Source organism: Lactuca serriola, chromosome 5 (assembly GCF_051521515.1).
Source record: "Lactuca serriola cultivar US96UC23 chromosome 5, Lser_US96UC23_V15, whole genome shotgun sequence".
Lineage (NCBI taxonomy): Eukaryota > Viridiplantae > Streptophyta > Magnoliopsida > Asterales > Asteraceae > Lactuca > Lactuca serriola.
This window is the reverse complement of record NC_136412.1, coordinates 87,682,945-87,708,437: the sequence shown is the minus strand read 5'-3', so window position 1 is coordinate 87,708,437 and position 25,493 is coordinate 87,682,945. Positions and strand designations below refer to the sequence as shown.

At 36.8% G+C, this 25,493-nt stretch overlaps 1 protein-coding gene across 1 annotated transcript; it reads left to right on the top strand.

Moving 5' to 3' along the window:
- Nucleotides 1-3,253: 3,253 nt before the first annotated feature.
- LOC145052744 (BTB/POZ domain and ankyrin repeat-containing protein NPR1-like) lies at nucleotides 3,254-6,587 on the top strand. The gene is made up of 4 exons (XM_079000614.1): nucleotides 3,254-4,838; nucleotides 4,931-5,687; nucleotides 5,891-6,088; nucleotides 6,201-6,587. Exons 1-4 carry the CDS (start codon nucleotides 4,266-4,268, stop codon nucleotides 6,434-6,436), a joined length of 1,764 nt encoding a protein of 587 aa, XP_078856740.1. The 5' UTR covers nucleotides 3,254-4,265; the 3' UTR covers nucleotides 6,437-6,587.
- Nucleotides 6,588-25,493: the final 18,906 nt, after the last annotated feature.

The following is a 25,493-nucleotide window of genomic DNA, read 5'->3' as shown; positions in this document are numbered from 1 at the left end:
TGCGATTTCAGTAGCTGTTTTTGCAATTTCTGTTTTTTTGGCTATTTTCCACAAATTAATTAAGGTATTAGGCTAATTTTATAATTTTCTCTATTTATATAAGGGACATGTTTTGTTAATTAATTAATAGTTTAATTAGTTGATTAGAAAAATAAAGGAATATGAAATATTCCAAAATGATTTGAAATTCATAGATAATAATTATTATATTTGGTAATTATCCGTAGGGTTTTAAATAACCTCCCTATATATAGAGGGCTCCAAATCTAGTTTTAACATATGTGAAATGTAACGATCAGTTACCAAATTTTGGAACATCAAAAAACCCTAGAATAGTTGAATCCCAGTTCCCACGACATAGTCACTAGCTTGCCACGATGTGGTCAAACACATATTCGTGTTTTCAGATCTGCTTGCTGTTGGTGTTCGAGTTTTGTTCAGATCTACTACAGGTTTGTGTTTTGAGTGCGATTACAGAAGAAAGACTCTTCATTAGATTATTTAGTTAAATCAACTGGCTCGTCAAAAGAACAAACCCACCAAGAAATCTAAGGTATATTTCGATATATCATGTCCTACAAGTTGCATAGATTTATTAAGTTAGATTTGTTAGTTTCGTTTCATTAGATCATAATTGTTGTTTTCGGTGCCCATATTCTTGGTCTTTGACGGGGCTCAAAACCTATCAATGAAGCCTATTAGACGTCTAATAATTAAAAAACATATTTAAAATAGATGTTGGGTATAAATCACAAAATCAAAAATAAGACGTGTTCAAAACCAATAGAAAAAAACACTAACAATGAAAAAAATATATGTTTTTAATCAAAATGAAGTCATTTTTTAATGGTTCTATACCTTATATTACATATAACATTGTTGTTATGATTAATTAATTTTAAAAAAATATATTTGCTTAATATTTTAATTTTTATATTGTAATTTCTTAAAACATCGAATATTATTTTTGTTTTTAAAGGTAACAATATAACTTTTTATATAATGTTGGAAATAATGTCCATAGTAACAACATTTGGTAATCTTACTATAAATCGCATGGTCTTTTTGGGTTACACGCAAAGACATAAATAACCAACTAATGACATGATAGTTTTATTGGGATCTAGTTTGTTAATTAATTAAGGGTTTAATCAATTAATGAGAAACTTGTAGACTTAAGGGGTTTAAAGTGTAAATATTTAAAAGTCAAATCTTTTAGGATAATTACCAAAATTAGGATAATTACTTAATGACCAAGTAATTATCCCTAAGAGTTCAAATGCCCTCCCCTATAAATAGAGAGGTCAATGGTCGGATTTGATAATAAAGATTTCACTATCCAAACCATAAATTTGGCAATCTCTCTCTGATTCTTAAAACCGTAAGATTTTACGAAGGACGTAATGCCTCTAGTGCTTCACACGACGCACCTGTGTCGAACCCATAACCTGGTTTGGTGTTCAAGGTGTTCGCTGGTTTGGGTGATGTCAGATTTTGCCAATATATTCCTTGAATATGATCTGGAAGAGGAGTTCTATTTTGGACTATTAGCAATCCATTATCCATCAAGATCCAAAAAAGTTTCAAAGGACTACAAGGAGATGTTTTTCTTGTTTCTTTGTTTATGTTTTGTTGCATTAAATCTTGTTTTGTTGCATCTGATCTCGATGAACTTGGATTCATATTTTGTTTTATAAGGTTAATTTGTTTACATGCGCACCTTAGTGGCTTTTAGATCCCTCATAACCCAACAACCCAACAGTTGAGATTTTTCAAAAATCAGGACCATTTATACAAATTTTCTATTATTGCGAGTTAAGTTTGATATATTTTAAGTGGTATCCATTTTCATTTAAAATGAAGTATGATGGAGAAGAGTTTAAACTATTATTTAGTTATTAAACTTTGCTTAAAATTAAAAAAAAAAGTCACTTAACTTAAAAGTCAATTTGGTCCTTTGGTCATGTCTATTTATTTTGTCACATTTTATTATTCTATAGTAAATGAACTTTTTTTTGGCTATCTGTATGTTATCGGGTATTTTTTTTTGACGGCACTTTGTTTAATAATACGTTTTTACAAATTCATTTTTATATTTCATTTTTACATGTTTTTTTTTTCTCAATTCGCTTTTACAATTTCATTTTTACTTGTTTTTCATAATCCTTTTTACAACTTCATTTTCTTATTTCGTTTTTACATGTATTTTACAACTAAAATTCTTTACATGTTCTTTTACAAGTTTATCATATTTTGTTGCCACACCCCTAATTAGAATAACGAAATTGTAAAACCGGAATATAAAACATATAAAATCTAACATAAAAAATTAAAAATGTTAAACACATTGTAAAAATATATAAAAAAACAAAATAAAAAATAAATCTATAAAAATACACTTGTAAAAGAACATCCAACACACCAGACCTCGCAAAAAATTGCTATTAACAGTTATAAGGACCAAGTTAATTAGAAATTAAACAAGTTCCGTTACATTTTGAATCTTAAAAAAATTTAGTCTTATACTTAACCTTGACCCATTTGAAAAACAATAAAAACAAATAACGAATTAAAAATATTGGAAAAAACCAATGTTTTAAAAACCGGTTTTTTTAATTGAACCGTTCGGGTAACGTTTTCCGTTTCAACCAGTTTAACTGGTTCAATCGGATGGTCAAACCGGTTCTATATTTTTATATGTTTTTAATTATCCTGAATACATTGATTAAAAAATTTGTCATCTTTTTAGTATTACAAACATAAATAGAATGCAACATATAAAAACAATGATTATAGAAGCCAAAATCAAACAAAGAAGCCAAAATAAACACAAAAATTCAAAACTGTCCGATTTAATCCGGTCCATTCCGGTTGAATTCAGCCGGTTGAACCGGTTTTTTACCAAAACCGGCCGGTTCAATCCGGTCAGTAAATCATTATAAAACCGGTCCAAATTGAACCGTTATCACCTCCAGTTCGACCAATCGACCGGCCGATTAGAGCCGGTTTTTAAAACTAGGAAAAAACTTAGAGGAATCGTGTGATGCGAAAAGGTGCATAAGTATTCCATGCAGTGTGAACATAAATTCCCTTGATTTATACTTTATAGGGACTATATTGTACTTTATTCTAACATTGTAGCACCAAAAGTGAAGTTCGGTAGTTAATGAGGGACTCAAAATGAAAAATAAATATTAAAAGCCCTTGACCTCATCGATACAACAAGGCTAGTGTGACGACGTTGACTGCGTATGCAAAACCCAGCAAGCTACAATGGCGTCATTATCTGCGTCACCTCAACTACTTCATCTTCATCTCCTTGTTCACAATCCGACAACAGTTTACAGCGAAACCTCTGCGAAATTTCCTGCTTTTCACACTCTAGCTAATTGCTAGACTTTTGAAGCTTCTTTCGATTCATCAACTTCAACAAATATTCTCGGTTTTTTCTCATTAAGTTCGGATTGTGATTGATTTCTCGTTCAAAGAGTTTGTCATTTTGGGTCTATTTCTAGGTCCTTGAACACGGATTTGATGTTGTGAGTTGTTCTTGGAAACTGATTTCATCTGGGTTTAATTATGTGACCGAGTCCTCGATTTGGGCATTCGTCATTTGGAGTTTACTGTGAACCTTTGATGAGGGCTTTCATTTTGCTGCTTGAAATTAAACTCTTGATTTCATCAGGGTTTTTTCTGTGATTGATATTTCGATCCAGGGTTCGTTATTTTAGGTTTTATTTTGATGGATTTGATGTTGTGTGCTCCAGTTGAACCCTGAATTCATCTTGGTTTGTTATCGATCGATTGCTCGATCTGGGCATTTCGTCGTTTTCGGTTTCTTTTTGGTTTATGATCATGAATTTAATGTTCGGGGCTGCAATTGAAATCAAGTGAAAAGGATTCATCTGGGTTTTGTCAGAGATTACTCGTTCATTCTGAATCATTCAGGTTTTTGATGATCAAGATAAACTGAACTCCTTTGAGGGGTTTTAGTTCCTGTAGTTCGCCATTTCCCCTTCTGCAATTAGGTACAGGACAACTTGCATAGCATCAGGTACAAATCATTATAGCTAGATTTTGCATTTCTCTCTCTTATCTGCAATCGAATAATGATGACGTCATTAGTGGAGATATTGATTCATCATCATCATCTACCATGAAAGATCAGATTTCTCAAGAAATCTTGACCTAAATCTTTCAGATGCATACCCCCAATTCCTGATTCCGAATTGGGTTTTTCAAATTACGAAATTTGAGTTCGATCAATGGCAAATTATTCTGAACCATCATCATCCTTAAGCTTTACTTCACCTTCTCATGTCTCCAATGGCTCTAATGGCTACAATATATCTTCTTCTTCAATACCTGAAACACGAACAAATCTTGAAATCATCAGCTTAAACAAACTCAGTAGTCACTTAGAAAAACTCTTGATCCAAACCGACTCCAATTCCAATTCCGATTTCAATTCAAGCTACAGTGATGCAGTAATTGTAGTAGAAGGCAATCATGTGTGCATTCATCGGTGTATTTTAGCAGCTAGAAGTAAGTTTTTCTGCAATTTGTTTAACGAAAGTAAAGATTCTGTTGAAGAAGATGGTAAATCGAAGTACATCATGAGTGAAATTTTGCCATTTGGGAATGTTGGATATGATGCTTTTCTTGTGTTCTTGAATTATCTGTATACTGGAAAAATGAAGTCTTCTCCACCAGAGGTTTCAACATGCATCCATGGTGAATGCCCACATGATGCTTGTAGACCAGCTATAGCGTTTGCTGTTGAATTGATGTATGCTTCAGTCATTTTTCAGGTCCCCGAATTAGTTTCTCTTTTTCAGGTATGTTTATTTGAGTATTACTTTCATTTCTTTCTATTATAACATTATGCTTTTACGACTTTATTTAAAATCATTTTCCATATGAAATGTAGCGACGACTTCTTAACTTCATCGAAAAGGCCTTTGTAGAAGACGTGATCCCAATACTTCTAGTAGCATTCCACTGCGAGTTAACTCACATCCTAACTCATTGCATCCACCGAGTCGCCCGGTCAGACCTCGACGACATCACCCTCGAGAAAACCCTCCCACCCGAAGCCGCCCGAGACGTAAAATCCCTTCGCAACACCCTACCCGAATCCGCTGCCCGAGAACCAAAATCCGAAGAAGAAGCATTACGAGAAAAACGAATCCGACAAATACACAAAGCATTGGATTCGGATGATGTCGAGTTGGTCAAACTTCTACTGACTGAGTCAAACATAACCCTAGACGAGGCCCACGGGTTACACTACGCGGTTTCATACTGTGACCCTAAAGTAGTGAAAGAAGTGATAGATTTAGATCAAGCCGATGTGAACCGTCGAAATGCCCGAGGGTACACCGTATTGCATGTGGCGGCGATGCGGAAAGAACCGTCTATTATAGTTTGTCTTTTGAGTAAACAAGTGTCGGTTTTTGAAATGACACGCGATGGGCAAAACGCGCTTGGGATTTGCAAGCAGTTGACACGGCCGAAAGATTATAACACGAAAACGGAGCACGGGCAAGAGGCGAATAAGGATCGGTTGTGTATTGAAGTTTTGGAAAGGGAAATGATTAGGAATACAATGGGGAAAGATGTGATTGTTTCGTCTTCGGATATGACCGATGATTTGCACATGAAGTTGTTGCATTTGGAAAACCGAGGTATGTTGTGTTCAAAACCGGATATCTGGAAATTTTCTGATATTGGATTTTGATATCTAAATCCATATCAGGGATGATTTGTTGTTGGATTTTCAGATTCAAATATTTTTGAACATGTCTAGTTTTTTGTATGTACTTTCTCATGTGAAATTACAATTGTACCCTTGCGGGCGGTGATTTCTGTTCCTTTTTTTTTTTTGCAGTCGCGTTTGCACGTTTGTTGTTTCCATCCGAAGCAAAACTAGCAATGGAGATCGCCAATGCACAAACGACGTCTGCTTATCCCGGTTTATTGGCGACAAAAGGCTCAAACGGGAACTTAAGGGAGATGGATTTGAACGAGACACCATCCATTCAAAAACAAAGACTCATCTCACGAATGGAAGCTCTCTTGAAAACAGGTACATATATAAGATAGCTTATTGGATTAAGACATGTGTCTTTATAAAGTCCATTAAGTTAAAAAGAAACAACACGTATTACTAATTGAGATCATTTTATTTGTGAATGTAGTGGAGACAGGTCGACGTTTCTTCCCTCATTGCTCAGAAGTTCTAGACAAGTTCATGTTGGATGATTTGCCCGATTTGTATTTTCTTGAAAAGGGGACACCAGAAGAACAAGTGATAAAACGTTCACGATTTGTGGAGCTCAAAGAGGATGTTCAAAGAGCATTCACCAAGGACAAAGCCGAGCTACCGAGCATTTTGACACACGGTATAAAGAACCGAGCCCGGAAATACTCGTGAAATTTGTTTTTTTTTTTTTTCATTTAGAATGAACTTTTTGTTGAAGAATTTTAGTTAAAAAGTTGTAAAAAGCTCGATTAAATAGGACGAAATATTATATTATCATATATCATATACATAATAATATATGTATACTAGTGTTGAAGGTAAATGTCCTTATTTGACTGGTTTAACGGTTATTATGAAAGTAAAGGAATGTGACGTGCAGATTGAATCTGATACACGTTATATTGATGGCTTATTTGATACGACCGAATTAAAAAATATATGAAATTTGGGTGACTATTGATATTTGTATAGTCAAATCATCTGAAAGTGTTTGCTGCAAATTTTGAAAAGCGAGTTGGGGACATAAAATTAAGACGGCAGAATTGTCAAAGTACCAAAAGGGTTTTTTCCACTTTGGTGTTGATTTATATTCTGATGTTGTTTCAAAGAATAATATACAAAGAAAAGTTAGTGAAGTTTGAGATTCTTTTACATCAAGACAAACTGCATCCATCGAATGTTGTCTGTAATTCGGTGTAAAAATCTTTTTCGAACATATTTATGTTTGATTTTATGGGTAAAATTTAATGCCTTAACCAAATGTCAACAAGTAGTATATTATACTCAATATTTTTATAAAAATATCTGTCGTATTTAGTTAGATATTTGTTTTTGTCATGGAACTAGCACTTGAGCCCATGTTTTGTCATGGTTTTTTTTACGTTTTTTTTACATGTTTTTGTTGCGTATTAAAAGTGAAAAATGATTAAATTAATATGGCGTATAATAACTTCTTGTTTTGGCATGCATATAATGTAATTTGCTCGGTTGTGCATCGCGGCGACAATGTATTTGAGGAATGATGGCTGCATGTGTTAAGCATATACGAAATATTTGGCAAACTGTAACAACTATATTGAAAGTTACATAGACCAAAATTCACATAAATGACAATAATGTAAAAGTAAATAGTAAAAATGACAACAATCAAAACACAAGGACCAAAGTTGGACAAAAAGTACGTCGTCACTTTAATTTAAATTATAAAAAAACATTGAAAACGTACATAAAATTTATATCGAAATTAAATAAATTCGAATTTATACTGACAAGTACATAAAAAAATTATGTAAGTAAGAATTTTCTTTTACTGGAAGTGATAAGAGTGATATTTTACAAAGTTGAGAGTTGTGTCAATATAACATTTTAACAAATAAAGAGGTGGAAAATACCTTTTACAAAGTAGACGAGAGAAAATTATATATATATATATATATATATATATATATATATATATATATATATATATACACTAGTTTATAACCCGTGAAAACCACGGTTACAAAATAAATTAAATTTTCATAGTAAAAATTAAAAAATTATTTGTCAGTTATTTTAAATAAATCATTAATTAAGAGATATATCAAAATTTTAAAGTAATTATAACTTCAAACATAACATATAATTAGAAAAAATAAATTTGAATTTTAAAGTGTTGCCTAATATATCTCTTTGGCATGTGACATAATATTAATGAGGAGTTGTATTAGAGTGACACATGTCAAATGAAGATTTAAACTATTCTTTTATTAGAATAGTGATATATATATATATATATATATATATATATATATATATATATATATATATATATATATATATATATATATAGGCATTACAGGGACGATGATAAATACGAAAGTTTAAAAATAAAGGGGTGAAAATGATATTTTAGAAAGTTGAAGGTGGAGGGGGTGAAAATGATATCTTAACAAGTAAAGGGGTGAAAATTATTATTTTACAAAATAAAGGGTTGTAAGTGACGAATTATACAAATTAAAGGATTAAACTTGAAGTTCATATATTAACATATTTGTAAATTGTGCATAAATATTTGTACTGTTAGCTACACTAGAATTTTCTTATACAAACGAAGTTGCATATATATATATATATATATATATATATATATATATATATATATATATATATATATATATATATATATATATATATATATATATAACTCAATTTCATAGTGATATCTATGCTTTTTAGTGTGATAACGGTTAGGGATTCAACAATGCACAATTCAATAACCTTTTGACACCAACATAATTCAAATATGTTTCTCGTGCTCAATTCAATAACCTTTTGACACTAACATAATTCAAATATGTTTCTCGTGCTCTCCTACTTCCCAACAAAACAAGAAGTATGAAACAATGTTACAGCTCTCCTACTTCCCAACAAAACAAGAAGTATGAAACAATGTTCCAGGCCATCAATGATACCATTCACACATTATTATTTCATGCTCACCTTCACCTACCTATTGGATCAAGGTATTACATATGTCGGCCCATCTTCTCAACATCTATCCCTCCACAACTCTTCAAAATGATACCCCTTATCACAAATTCTTCCAAAACAACCCTCACACACTTATCTATAGGTTTCCGAGTGTTTCGGTTATATTTATATGACCCACCTCTCATAAAATTGTCCAATGATCCACTCTACATGTTTTCCTTGGCTTCTCATCTCAACATTGCGAATATAGATGCCTAACTTAGCCAACAACAAAATCATAATTTCTGGATACATTACGTTCAACAAAACGATCTTTCCATTTGGATCTATTTCACTCAACAACCCTCCTTCATACTCTTTTCTTGACACTTATGATGAACCTAACACCATATACCATCACTTCCTTCGTCACATACTACCATATACCATGTAACATGCGAAATTATATCACAACCAAAGCATCAAGATCGTTTAGGGACACATACTCTTGGTATAAACTCAACTTAATGGTTTTAATGTTTCCTCACTTATTCCAAGGTTATAACGATGCCTATGTTGGGTTTTCTATGAAAATATATAGTATATTAAGACAATTGGAGCATTAAAAAACAATCCTAAATGTACATGCACCCTAGGATCTACTTTTACTATTATTTCAACGCACTTTTAAAGCTACAAATTGAACTATCAAAAGGGATATGATTACTAAACTCTCAAGTATAATCGTATATACTTGTTCCACTTGAAGATCTCGAACTCCTTGCAATCGCTTAGAAGGACTAGCATCCAATGTAACGTCCCAAAAAATTCATAGTAAAACTTCAATTTTTAAAACCATAAACAATACAAACGATTTGTTCCAAAACCAACCAAATTGATTATATCATTTAAACATCAGAGTAAAAGTCACAAATAGCAGATGTGGAAAATGTTGGGGGATGTTGTGCATTCACAAATAGCAGATGTGGAAAATGTTGGGGGATGTTGTGCAGTTACGTCGGCCCTTCCCTTTGCAATCGGTGGTACCTGAAACCATAAACACATAACCGTAAGCACAAAGCTTCGTAAGTTTCCCAAAAATACAACATACTGTACATATCACTTGGCCTAGCCTGCACATTGGGCCCAACCCATAATAATGGGCCTAGCCCTTCCTTATCAATGGGCCCAGTCCAGCATACAAATAGGTCGGGCCTGTCATACAATGGGCCTAACCTAACTTACAATGGGCCAAACCCACTCATGCAAATGAGCCCATCCCTACATGGATGCCAATGGGGCCAACCCAACATACAATGTAAGGGTCACGAAGATTGCTAACATTCTAGTTAACACATCCTAGTGGGTCGACATTGGTGCCTTCGACCCACCAATATAATGAAGAAACTCACCTGACTCACAAATCAGCTAAACCACAGGTCCATAGCTCAAAGCCTCGTAATCGTTGCTATAGCACTCCTATTACATCATACAAGGTCTAAACTTTGTCTACACACTAAAACCAACCATCTTGACCAAAACTCAACCCATGTCAAAATGCAACAGTCAAAGTCAATGGTCAATATTGATTTTAGTCAACCACCACGTCATGGCCCTCCTTAGCCATGTTGTGGCCCTCCTTAGATCGAACAGACTGGTAATTCCCAATCGACACACCGTGACGACCTATAGCCACCGTAATATCCCAATTTTCAAGACCAAAAATTTCATTTTTATATAATGATTTAGAAAAAAAATTATAAGAAAACATCATCGTGTCACATCATGTCATAAAACCATAACCACATGTCTCAAAATTGTAACGCCCTGGTTATTTTAATAAAATAACAAATGAAAGTCGCGGACTAAATTGTGAAGAATTTTAAAAGTCAGGGGTTTAAAGTGTAAATTCGGGATTAAATTGAAAATAATTTTGGAGGTCAGGGTGCGTTTGGTAATTAATGGATTTAACTTGAAAAAATATGATGGTTGAGGGGGCTGATTTGTAAATTGGGGACCTCCTAGGAAAGGAATTTATGGAAGCAGGGTTCAAAAGGTAAAATTTGGATTTTAACTGAAAACAAAATTAGGAGGAGGGACTGAAGTTAGTCATTTGGATCAAAGTTTGGAAATGATCGGGATATACCCGATTTTCCTTCCCTCTCATTCTAATGGAATAGGAATCCCAAAACCTAAACATATTCTTTCCTTTAGCCGCTGTGCAATACGAACCCCCCTCCAGCCACCACCGCGATCTCGGGTCCGATTGCCATCCCTCCACCTGCAACCTTACCGTCGGACACCACCCAACAGCCCCTGATGCCGATGTCGTTGTTGTTGGGTTTTGAGCAATCTAACACTTCCTAAGTGTGCATACAACCCTAATAAACCTTGGATCTATTTTTGTCTAAATACATGCAAAATAATAATTTTCCAAGGTTCATAACCTATCTAACATGGCATGGGGAACATTTAAACATAAAAGAGTTAGATGAGATTACATACCTTTTGATGAGATTGATTCTTTGGAGTTTGAGAGCCAAGCACCAATAATGTGAATGCCTCAAATGGAATCACAAATCACCACAAACACTTGGAAAACTTTGAGAGAGTGTACACACACTTATATTTTCGGCCACACACAAGCACACACACTAGTGGCTATTTCATGCAACATAAGCATGCTTATATAATGTACATGGTTAGGGTGAAACCCTAATAACCCATGACCTTTCCTTTTCCAAGGACCCATGGGTTAAAAGCTCCATGGATCATCCATGGACTTCCATCCAAGCCTAGCCCATTAACAAATGAGTGTTAGCCCACACCATATAAAACCAATAGCCCATAATCTAATTAGTCTTCCTTTTAATCTCTAAATTAATTCATAATTAATTTAAGACTAAGACTAATTAAATAACATAACTTCATATTAATATATTATAACTTATAATATATTAATAAACATATGTGTATAACTCTCATAAAATTATCCATAAATTGTTCGGGTGAAGTGCAACCCAAATGGACCATGTCGGGTCGGGTCAAGTATATACCAAATAAGTTATGGACTTAGACACCTTATCCAACAGACTCCCACTTGGATAAGTCTAATAACTGTATTTGCCTATATAACTTCAGGAACCAACCAGCAATCATAGCTCTCGAAAACTCTGTTGAACTATGAAGCGCCATTTTAAGACAAGTGATCATATAATCCTCTGTTCTCATGATATCAGCCGGACAAACACATGGAACTATGTCTTGCTTATTGTCTGGCAGTTGTTTCTCGATTTCCGATTTGTTTGACAAAGAACTTTACTGAACACATCAGTTTAGTTCTGACCGGGCCCGGTACATGGGTCAACACAAAATCATCGAGGGGCCCAGATATCGCTTCTATTTCTAGAAGGAACAGATAAACTTCAACTCATATGCTTGTTCTACTACTTGTTGAATTGTACACAAAGGCACGTTTTATAACATCAAGTTACTGATGCGTTTACGTGCAATCAATGCACAACCAACTCATAGGTAACAACTCATATCTCTAGGTTTGAAGACTTATATGATATTATCGTCTCACGATCACTCGAGATAAATTCCATGAAGTGATACAAGTGAGCGTGGGTTTATACCAATACTCATAACTTATGAGTACTCATGAACGTTGCAGCAACCATTGCCATGTCTAAACACCTTTAGCTATCTACAAATCCAATTCATGACAATCTTGATTCATACCTACTTCCGACGTATGACCGATTGTGGAGGTTTGAATAAATTAATTATTCTGGAAGTCAAAACATGCAAAACTGAAACAATAGTAAATAATTGACAATGATAGTAACACTTTACTCATAAATAAATCACAAATTTTATTCATCATCAAATGTCGATTACATTTTACAAGTTTCAGGAAAACTATCTAATCTGTAAAACTAATATCGTCCCTCAGCCCGATGCGCCTCGCATGCTGAAAATGCTTAACCCTCGTCAGTCCCTTCGTAAGGGGATCTGCAGGATTCTCATCTGATGATACCCTCTTTGCCACGAGGAGTCCTTCTTCAATCTTGTGTCTTATGAAGTGATATTTTATGTCAATGTGTCGGGATCTGCCATGATCTCTTGGTTCCTTGGCTAAGGCAACCGCACTATTGCTGTCACAGAAAATCTCCATAGGTTCTTTAATAGCTGGTACAACTCCAAGGTCTCCGATGAAGTTCTTTAGCCATATCGCCTCCTTCGCTGCTTCACTCGCTGCTATATACTCTGATTCACAAGTCGAATCAGCCACCGTCTCCTGCTTGGAACTCTTCCAAGAAATTGCCCCTCCATTTAAGGTAAAGACCCAGCCCGACTGAGAGCGGAAGTTATCCCTATCAGTCTGAAAACTAGCATCACTATACCCTAATACTCTCAAGTCATCACTCCCACCAAGGGTAAGGATCCAATCCTTAGTCCTCCGCAGGTACTTGAGAATGTTCTTTACCGCGGTCCAATGAGCCTTGCCAGGGTTCCCTTGATACCTGATGACCATGCTCAAAGCAAAGGCCACATCAGGGCGGGTACAAGTCGTAGCATACATGATCGAGCCAACAACGGAAGCATACGGTAATTGGCTCATCTCAGCTATCTTTGCCTCTGTACTCGGACTCTGAGTCTTACTCAGTTTGGCATTGCTTTGGATCGGTAAATCTCCTTTCTTGGAATTTTGCATGTTGAACCTTTTCAACACCTTATCCAAGTAGGTACTTTGACTAAGTCCAATTAGTCTTTTACTCCTTTCTCTTAATATCCTTATCCCTAGGATATAGGCAGCCTCCCCTAGGTCCTTCATAGCAAAGCACTTCCCAAGCCAAGACTTAACCTCCTGCAAGGTTGGGATGTCATTTCCTATAAGTAGCATGTCATCCACATACAGTACCAAGAAGCTAACTATACTCCCACTAGCTCTGACATACATGCAAGACTCATCTTCACTTCTCGAGAAGCCAAACACTTTTACCTTCTCATCAAAACAAAGATTCCAGCTATGAGATGCTTGTTTTAATCCATAAATGGATTTCTCAAGCTTGCATACTCTATTAGGGTACTCTGCACTGACAAAACCCTCTGGCTGATTCATGTACACATCCTCAGCCAACTTTCCATTAAGGAAAGCGGTTTTGACATCCATTTGCCATATTTCATAATCATGAAATGCAGCAATGGCTAGCATAACCCTAATAGACTTAATCTTTGCTACCGGCGAGAAGGTTTCATCATAATCAATACCCTGAGTCTGAGTAAAACCCTTCGCAACCAGTCGAGCCTTATAAGTATGCACTTTTCCTTCCATGTCGGTCTTCTTCTTGAAGATCCATTTGCACCCGACTGTTTTACGGCCTGGTACATTGTCAACCAAGTTCCAAACATGATTGTCATACATGGACTGTATCTCGCTGTCCATAGCCTCCTTCCATTTAGCAGACTCCGGGCCTGCCATGGCTTCCTTAACACTGCTAGGTTCATCCAAATTTACCAATGTACTATCGCTGATAAACGTATCACCTTCCGTAGTAATATGAAAGCCATAATAAAACGAAGGTGTGTTCCTAACCCGTGTGGAACGCCTCGGAGGTACAGACTCATCAGCTTGCTCAACAGGAGTTTCCTCCTCAGGTTGATTGCTAGTGTCTGAGGTTCCTTCACCAATTGCTTCTTGAATTTCTTCAAGATCAATTTGCCTCCCACTGTCTCCTTGGCTTATAAATTCTCTCTCACGAAAGACCCCTCTTCTTGCTACAAAGACCACATTCTCACTGGGCCTGTAGAAGAGGTAACCGAATGATACTTCGGGGTTCGAGCTTATCATGAGTTTCACGCCTCACGAAAGCCTCGCAACCCCAAATCTTGATGTGGTCTAAATTGGGAACCTTCCCAGTCCACATCTCATGAGGTGTTTTGGTAACCTTCTTTGTAGGGACTAAATTAATAATATGGGCGGCAGTCTCTAAGGCATACCCCCAAAAAGAGATTGGTAGCGAAGCTCGACTCATCATAGAGCGAACCATGTCCAACAAGGTTCGATTACGCCTCTCAGCTACACCATTCAGCTGTGGTGTCCTGGGAGGAGTCAATTGTGAGACAATCCCACACTCCTTAAGATAGTCAAGGAACTCGGTACTAAGATACTCACCACCTCGATCGGATCGAAGCATCTTAATGTTCCTGCCCAATTGATTTTCTACTTCCTGTTTGAATTCCTTAAACCTTTCAAAGGTTTCTGACTTATGTTTGATTAAGTAGACATACCCATATCTACTAAAATCATCAATAAAAGTCACATAATACCGATTAGCATCCCTTGTGGTGGTTTTGAATGGCCCACATACATCAGTATGTATTAGGTCCAACAAACCCTCACCCCTTTCACAAGTTCCAGTGAAGGGTGATTTTGTCATCTTTCCAAGTAGACAAGATTCACAACTATCATCCGATTTAAGGTCGAATGACTCCAAGACTCCACTCTTTTGGAGTTGGCCTATGCGTTTCTTGTTTACATGTCCAAGACGACAATGCCACAATGATGCTTTATCTAGGCTAGTAGAAGAATCAATATACAACACATTATTTCCTAAGTTGTCTACAATCGACACAGTTTCATACACACCATCACAAGGTAACGCTTTAAAATAAAACACATTTTTAAAGAAAGCATTAATACCACCACATTCATTATCAAACGAAAAGGTAAAACCTTGTTTGTACAAAGCGTGAAAAGAAATAATATTCCTCGCCATTTCAGACGAGTACACACATTTATTCAAATCTAATTTTAACCCATTCTTAAGCAACAAAGTATAAACTCCAATCTTGGAAACAGGTGAAGCCTTCCTATTCCCCATGATCAAGTTTATCTTCCCGTGCTCCACATCCTCACTTCTTCTTAGGCCCTGCAAATCAGAACATATGTGAATACCACATCCTGTATCAAGAACCCAAGAGTTAGAATATGTTGAGTAATTAGACAATATAGTGTAAATACCAGCATGGGTGGGTTTCACTTTCCCATCCTTTAGATCCTGCAAGTACTTAGGGCAGTTTCGCTTCCAGTGCCCCTTGTCCAGGCAATAGTAGCAATCATCATCCTTGGGAATGGCAGAAGGAGTGACAGAACCGCTCTTGGTCTTTGATGAGGAGCCTTCAAGAGACTTTCCCTTGGTACCCTTCGAAGGGTGCTTCCTCTTTTTCCCTTTGCCTTGCCCGATAGCCAAAACAGGGGTAGATGTTGGAGTAGGAGTAGTAGAGGTAACAACCGCCTTGCCCTTAAGACCGGTTTCAACGGTCTTCAAGAGTCCTTGAAGCTTGCTGAGGGTAACTTCCTCCTTGTTCATATGATATGTCATACGAAATTGGTCATAACAAGAAGGTAAGGAGTGAAAAATGATGTCAATTGCCAACTCCTCAGGGATGTTCACATTCAGCTTCAGCAAACGGTCCACATACCTTTGCATCTTTTGCATGTGAGCCGTGACGGAATCACCGTCCTTCATGCGGGTAGTTATTATGGAGGAGATTATTTCATACCGCTCCTGACGAGCACTCTGATGGTACCTTTCCATCAGGTCTTGGTGCATCTCAAAAGGGTAGAAATCTTCATATGACTTTTGGAGCTCGGCTGTCATCGTGGCCATCATGATACATGCCACCTTAGTAGCATCTCTCCCATGTGTCCTGAATTCAGCGATCTCCTCAGCAGTAACAGTAGACTCATCAAGCTCTTTTAACTCCTTATCGAGGACATATTCCTTGTCCTCATAACGAGTAACCATCCTGATGTTCCTAATCCAATCCATGAAGTTGGAACCATCAAAGATGACCCTCCCACAAAGATTCATGAGAGAGAAAGAACCAGTTGGGTTAGAGCCCGAAGCATTAGTGTTGGAAGACATCTGAAAGAAGAAAGCAAGTTTAGATTAGATATATAGAATCCTTAATAAGACACCCAAATGTAATATTAAGGCTAGGACCCAATCACAATATATTATACTTAGAAGAGGGATGTCGTAATCTAAGTAATAATATATTTGAAAGGTAGGTGAATGACGATTCACCAATTTCCACCATGAAAAACAAAATGAATTATTAGGTTTTAATTGGATTTGAAATTCCTAGATTCTTTTGAGATTCATTGAACTTTTCAATGGCATGTTTCAATCTCGATTGTGCCCTTCAAGTTTTGTGACTGGGATGCCGAGGATCACAAAACAAGGTGTGAATAACCATGCTAATTCACTTGGTACCCTTAATATTGTCACCTAATCAATGTGCCGGTTAACCACACACACTCCATTGATCTATGACAAACATTAAGTCACCCTTCGTGATCCTTACTAGTCCAAGTTAGTGTGCCGGTTAACCACACACGCTCCACCAACGACTTGGTAAGGTACAAAGTGTGAATTCCATGGACTAGCACCATGTTCACATTTTTCCTAAAATAACTAAGATTGGGAATTAAAGAGGTTTAGTTACTTTATAATAATCATTATAATTTTAATGAGGATTTAAAGTCATTGTCCTACCCGTTCGGCTAACGACCCTACACCAGTCAAGCAAGCGGTGGGTGAGAGTGGACACCCATTAAGTTGCCATTTTATAGTCAACAACCTTATACCCACCTTATAGACCGGCTTCGTGAATGAGGCCTACTAACGGTAGAACGACTTATTCTTATACTTATATATAATAATTAACCATTAATGTTATAAATAGTATAAGGGTTGAATTTTAACTATTAAAACTCTAAGGGTTGGAATTAAAGTTTATTAAAGTGTGTGAAACTTTACAAATTCCAAAACTTGAGGGCAAGTTTTGTAACTATCCAAAACTTTTCATTTCATAACTTATGAATTAAAGGTTCATAAAAATGAAGACTCTTCATTTTCATGTAACTATGTGTTTAAATGTGTGTTAAATAAAAGTGACCTTTAGATATCCATAACTTGAGGACAAATTATGGACTCCATTAAAACACATAAATGATCAAGAATTAATTCTAAACAATTCAGCAAATAATTCCTATCATCTTCTAAATTCATAAGAACATGAACATGATCATCAAAATTTCAAGAATTATATGAACACATAAAAATCATGGAATTTTGATATATGCTATTGTAAATGGATTAGAACAACCATTACACCAACTAAAAAAAGTTTTAAAACACCAAAACAGTTTAGAGTAATGTTTCTAGTCCATTTCCAGCAGCAAAAGTCGAAATTCTGCATTCTGATCATTCTACTTGCCGAGTGCACGAACCTACTCGCCGAGTAGGATGAATTTTGCCTTGAACTCGGCGAGTCCCCCCATGGACTCGGCGAGTCCATCATCCAGACAGCAATAATTTCAACTTTTTTCACTATTTTGCATCAAGTATCAAACAAGCAAGCCTAGGCTCTGATACCACTGTTGGGTTTTGAGCAATCTAACACTTCCTAAGTGTGCATGCAACCCTAATAAACCTTGGATCTATGTTTTTCTAAATACATGCAAAATAATAATTTTCCAAGGTTCATAACCTATCTAACATGGCATGGGGAACATTTAAACATAAAAGAGTTAGATGAGATTACATACCTTTTGATGAGATTGATTCTTTGGAGTTTGAGAGCCAAGCACCAATAATGTGAATGCCTCAAATGGAATCACAAATCACCACAAACACTTGGAAAACTTTGAGAGAGTGTACACACACTTATATTTTCGGCCACACACAAGCACACACACTAGTGGCTATTTCATGCAACATAAGCATGCTTATATAGTGTACATGGTTAGGGTGAAACCCTAATAACCCATGACCTTTCCTTTTCCAAGGACCCATGGGTTAAAAGCTCCATGGATCATCCATGGACTTCCATCCAAGCCTAGCCCATTAACAAATGAGTGTTAGCCCACACCATATAAAACCAATAGCCCATAATCTAATTAGTCTTCCTTTTAATCTCTAAATTAATTCATAATTAATTTAAGACTAAGACTAATTAAATAACATAACTTCATATTAATATATTATAACTTATAATATATTAATAAACATATGTGTATAACTCTCATAAAATTATCCATAAATTGTTCGGGTGAAGTGCAACCCAAATGGACCATGCCGGGCCGGGTCAAGTATATACCAAATAAGTTATGGACTTAGACACCTTATCCAACAGTTGTATGCAACCGCAAGAGTCGACGAAACCCAAGATGGAAGCCGAGAACGTCGTCGGATGGTCCAGGAGCGACCAGGAACCTCTCGGTATGCCAACAACACTTGATTTCTTCATTCTTCTCTTCGATTTTGATGTCGGGGTCATTGTTGTCGCCGGCAACGACTTTTGGTCGCTACCCCCAGCTTGTTTCAGCGTCGCTAGCCGCCTAGTCAGTGGTAGGAGCGGTGGTCTTGTGTCACGCAGAGATACGTGTTGTTGTTGAACCATGAAGTGTTTTGAGATTGTTACTGGCCGGAAATCGAGGAAAAGAACAACCATGGCCGCCTGCCATGGTGGTCGTCACTACTGCCGCCTCCCGATGATGCTGCCGCCGCCGTGAGCCACCAAGCAGGTGGTTGGGGTGCACATCACAAATTAGAAGCGTGTATGTGTGGGTTTATTTCAATAGAGAAGTGTGTGGATGTTTATTTGGCCGGAAAATCCATTACCACCACCGTGAATTGGTGGCTGCCACCATCTGCCGCTGCCGGCCACCCTATGGTGGCTGTGGGTGTGATTAGTTTAGTGTGTGAGTGTGTGTTTATTTTGGTAATTTCTTTGTAATGTAAAATTTGGATTAATGAAAGAAAACCGAAAACCACCACCTTAGGGTAGTGGCTGCCACCACCGGCCACCGTGTCGGGTGGTGGTGTGCCTTGTCTCGATTGTGTTGATTCGTTTGGAGGGTTTGAAACCTTAATGGGCCCAAGGAAGCCCTAATGGGCCCAATAAGACTTAATGGGCTTAATAAAACCTTAATGGACCCTAATAAAACCCTAATGGGCTTAATGACATTCTAGTGGGCCTAGTAGGCCCAATAAAGCCCTAATTGACCTAGAAGTCCAACAAGTTAATAAATGGGCTAGTCTTTGGGTTGGAAAACACTAATGCCAATTAAACCCTACTTTTGAGAATTAATCGGGACGCACATTGGAATTGTTTAATAACTTGGAATATTAAATAATAATTATTAGCAAAGATTAATCTAAATAATATTGGACTTAATAGATTAAGTCCTTAAGGGATTAAGTCCTTAATGTGTTAAGTAAGAAACACTTAACCCTAATCGTCATTTTATGTGAAACCCTAGTTTCACTTGGGCCTTGAGTTGGGCCTTTCGATTGGGCTTTGGTAATTGATTTATTATTGGGCCATCCAAGGTTAATCAAATGGACTAGAGTAATTAGTTGGGCTTTAGGGTAAGGCCCATATGAAGGATTAGGCCCAATTTGGAAAATTGGGCCATAGATGGACTATAGTTTGGGCCTAGATGGTTGTATGATATTGGGCCCTTAGAATGAGACATGTTGGACTGGACTGAACAAGTGGGCCTTAAGGGAAGTCCATGTAGAGGTTTGGGCCCAATTTGAAAATTTGGGCCATGTGTTGGGCTTTGATCCCTAGTTGACTTTGGGCTTATGGATTGGACCTTGGGCTTGGGAAAGCCTAGCTAGGGGTAATGTAGTAATTATCCAAAGTATGTATGTGTAGTTTTGTAGTGGAACCCAATTATTAATTGGGTGATGTTTTAATATTGACAGATCGGGAATCTGTCATCCAGTAGCTGGGGTTTAGTATGTGGGACTTCAGCAGTGTGGGATTGTGTCTTTGGGGCTTCAGAAGTGTGAGGTGAGTCCTCTTCCAGTAGGAATGGTTCTAAGGCCACAATGTCGGCCCGTTTAGATATTAGTAGTACCGGACTCTAGTCCGATGCCGGGCGGGGCCCTACGCAGTGGTTTAGTTTACATGTTATATGTTATATGTTATATGATATGTGGTTTAGCTTACATGTTAGATGTTATCAGTTCCGGACTTCGGTCCGATGCAGTAGTTCAGTGTGCTTGATGTCTTCGTGATTCAAGCATGTCCTTGTGTTATGTGTTCCGGACTTCGGTCCGATGCAGTATGCAATATATGTGTGTTCATGTTATATGCTATGATTATGCTATGCTATGTTCAGTCAGTTTCCAGACTTCGGTCTGATGCAGAGGGCAAGGCCCTGAATAGTTCCGGACTTCGGTCCAATGCAGAGGGCAAGGCCCAGGTTAGTTCAGGACTTCGGTCCGATGCAGAGGGCAAGGCCCTAGTTAGTTCCACACTTTGGTCCGATGCAGAGGGCAAGACCCTGGTTAGTTCCAGACTTTGGTCCGATGCAGTTTCCGGACCTCGGTCTGATGCAGAGGGCAAGGCCCTGGTTAGTTCCGGACTCCGGTCCGATGCAGTGGGCGAGGCCCTATATGTACTTATGTATTATTGTGTGGTATGTGGTAGTTTGGGGAGACTCACTAAGCTTCGTGCTTACAGTTTTCAGTTTTGGTTTCAGGTACTCAGTTTTCAAAAGAGGAGGAGCTCAGGAAGATTGCAGTGCACACACCATTTGTTTCAGCCTGGGATGTTTAAACTCTGATATGCTTGGCAGTTGTTATAATGTTTTGAGATACATAGCTTATAATTTTTACATGAGGTTTATCGACTATGGTTTTTATTATTAAATTAAACGAAATTTCCAGACTGTGTTTTTGGGACGTTACAAAATCGTATCATGAAAATAGTAATAATGTAATAATGTCAGAGTACAATCCCAATAATCTCATAATACGGAAATCCTACGTCTGTGTATGATGCGCTGCTACTGTGCCAACTCCTTCCCCTTCAATGAAGAGGTACCTGAAAACAAAACTGAAATCTATAAGCACAAAGCTTAGTGACTTCCCCCATCATACCACATACCATACATAAAACATATTGCATAACATACTGGGTACTAACTACCCCTTCGGTCCTGTCGACCGGTACTTTGCCTAGCATATCCGAGTGCTGGCCTCCCCCTCGGTCCTTTCGACCGGTACCTTGCCTAACATATCAGGGTGCTGGCCTCCCCTTCGGTCCTATCGATCAGTACCTTGCCTAGCATATCAGGGTGCTAGCCTACCCCTTCAGTCCTTTTGACTGGTACTGGGGACTATTTCACCCTATATTCTACCACATGGCATCCTAGTTCATAAACATACAAGTCATATACGGCCTAAATTATCTGGGTGTTGGCATACCCCTTCAGCCCTATCAACCGGTGCTGGGGTCTATCTGATGGGTTTTAGCCATAAGAACATCCTATGTGCTCATACAAACCCTAATGCTTGGATCTAGGTTTCTCTATTGTACATGCAATTCATCCAAGACTATAAACCCTAGATCTAGAATATGACAATCAATATTAACAAAATAATGGGTTTAAGATATTACCTTGATTGTTATGTAGCAATAACAATCACAAATCCTACTTGTATTGACTTTAGAAACCTTAGAGTCACAAATGTCACTCCTCTAATGGTTCACAAACACCAAGAGCAAGAGGATGAAGAGGAAAAGAGAAAGAGACTGCTTAAAACGTGTGGAAACCCTAGAGAACAATTTCACCACGTTTTTGGGGCTTAAGGGTTCCTTAAATAGTGAGGCTATTAGGGTTATCTAACAAGGAAACCCTAATTTGGATGCTTAGGCCCTAAGCAACCCATGGACTCCTTCCTTAAGGGCCCTAGGACGATTTCTAATGGGTTTCCCCATAGAATTCGTCCACCCGTTTAATATGGAGTCCATTACCTCAATATTCAACTATTATACAATTAATAGTTCAAGTCCCTTAAGTTTAATTAATCTCTTTTAGCCACAAACTTAATTCTTATTAATTCTTGACTAATATTAATTAAACAATATGATTTCTCCTTTAATATATTATTCTCATAATATATTAATAAATCATATTTAATCCTTTCTCTCCATAATTCATCCTATCAAGTTACTTTGGTGAAGGCAAACCAAAAGGACCATGCACCATCGGGTCAAGTACATACCAAAATAGTTATGGACTTAGACACTAATCCAACAGTCTCCCACTTGGATAAGTCTAAAAGCTATTCTGCGTATGACTTCAGATCCTGATCTACAATCATAGCTTTCTAAAGCCGCTGTCAACTCTGATCTTATCAGATACGCGTGTCCTTTAGATAAGGGATCATATATTCCTCCATTCTAGATATTGTATAGACTGAGACATGGATCTAAATCATTCTCTCTGTCTATGTGATGTTTCCCGAATTCAGATTTATGACGACTGACAACAGACTACAATTGAACACATCAATTTAGTCCCGGCTTGGCCAAGCGCTTAGGTGCCATCACTAAATCATCGAGGGGCCCACAGATATCGCTTTTATCCTACTTTGGATAAAAGGAACGGATAAACTTTGACTCAATGCTCGCTTGCACTCACTCAACAAATCACACACACCAATATGTTTTATAACACCAAGTTACTGGTGCGTTTACATATTATCAATGTGCAACCGACTCGCAAGATACAACTCACACATCTCGGTTTCAAGAATATAAGATGTTATCGTCTCACCAATCACTCATGATGAAATCCATGAAGCGATCCAAGTGAGCGTGGGTTATATCCAATTCTCAAATCATATTCATAAGCACTCATGAACGTTGCATCAAACATTTGCTTATGTCTAATGCTCTTTAGACAATCCACACACCAATTCACGACAGTCTTCATTCATATCTACTTCCAACATATGAACGACTATGGCCCATTTGAATAATTTGACTGTTCTCAACCAATTAAATTATCCAGGAAGTCAAAACATGCAAAGTGAAACACAAGAATAATACTAATCCCATATGGCCTCAAACCTTTGAGTATAAATAAAACACCTTTTATTTATCACCATATCGATTACTCATTATTTGTCGTTTCGGGTAATCAACTTCTTACTTGAATTATTACAACACTTGTCCCATGCTCTTAGCATGCACACAATGTTTACCTATGGTTCTTACTTTATGAAATAAATCAAATGAACACATTTCCAACCATACTCATTTCACAACTCCCAATCCTTATCATAAGTATGAGAATATCAAATTCTTGCTACTTATAGAATATGCTAGATTCTAACATTTTATGCAATGATCCTTTTGTAATGTCACTGCACTAAGGTCACAATGACTATTGCCAATGAATTACAAAGCTCTCTATCGGAAATTATTACAAGACAATTCCATAGATGTGATGTCACTCACTCAAAGTACATTCCTTTGAACATCCTTTTGCATAAAAGTTTCTAATCTAAACATTGATTCTCAATATCCAACTCCCAATATGGAAACATTTCCATATTTTCCATATGACAACTCATTCTTAATAGAATCTTATCTATTCATAATAAAGTCGATATGGTCCATCCAATATCATACTTCCAACTACTCACAAGCGACCAATCCTCGGCGAACCCTGGATTGTCCTTTGATAGTTGTTTAATTATCTTAGTCAAAACGATTCTTGTCTTTTTTCCTTCTAAATGCGCTAGACATTTGGAAAATTTTTAGATTGGTCAAATATTATAGCATTTGCAATCATTCATATACCCGAAGCGTATGAGACATGATGCATAATGTCTTACATGAAGATTTAATACTTTATCAATCTCCTGCCATAATATTTTATGTGCTACGTTCTCACATTTCGAACTATGAAGAGGAATGCCGTAATCATAATCAAAATTTAAGAACACACTATGTATCTTTGACTAAAATATTAATATTCCACAACCTAAGCCTTTAGATTTGAAATGAAGCATAATATTCTCTCCCTTAATTATAGAAAAACAACTTTACAACTCATACAACTTTGCAAAGTATGACTCTTGTTTTCTATAATTAATATTGCTAACTTGCAACACTTGCCTTAATAATCATACAAGCATAACATTTATGCTCCCACTATCACGATGATTATTATAAACATAACACTTATGCTCCCACTAGCTTTGACATGTATTCAGAAAATAGCTTAACTTTCAGAAAAACAATACCTATTGAATTTCTTAAGTTCATGTTTCTAATACCTAATGCTTTGATTATCCTTTATCTAAGCTTATACACCTTTCCATTAGATAGCTCATATATGTGTCTAAACAATTAAGACTAATTGCCAAATCTCACAATTCGAATTATGGAAAGGGATACCGTAACCATAATCGAATTCGAGAATACAATTTTACAATCGCTGTCTTCTTAAAATCTCTCTTAGTGAAAGCATTTCCTCACAGTCGCTTTAATGAAGGAGGAAATCTTATGACACTTCGATTTTAATGGTGTATGTGTTCTTATCCATGTGAATTTGTCAAAAACAAAGTTTACGACAAATTCAAACTCATATGGACTGAACCTTCTCAATCTTGATTTCTTGCCTCATGGTAACACGGCTGCCCACCATGTCTTCCAAGTAGTTAAGCAGCTCACCCTTTCCTATCAATGTACTTTTCATTGATCAAGGTCCTTGCCTTTTATGCATTCAAATGAGAACTCATAGGCCTCACATGCATAATTAACTCAAATGGAACGACACAAAAACAAGATAATGTCAACACGATAGGTTGTAAACCTCAACTCGTGTGCTAGTGATGATTGATAAGGTGATTAGTTCTTGAAACTTTCCAAGACCATTAAGACTCCC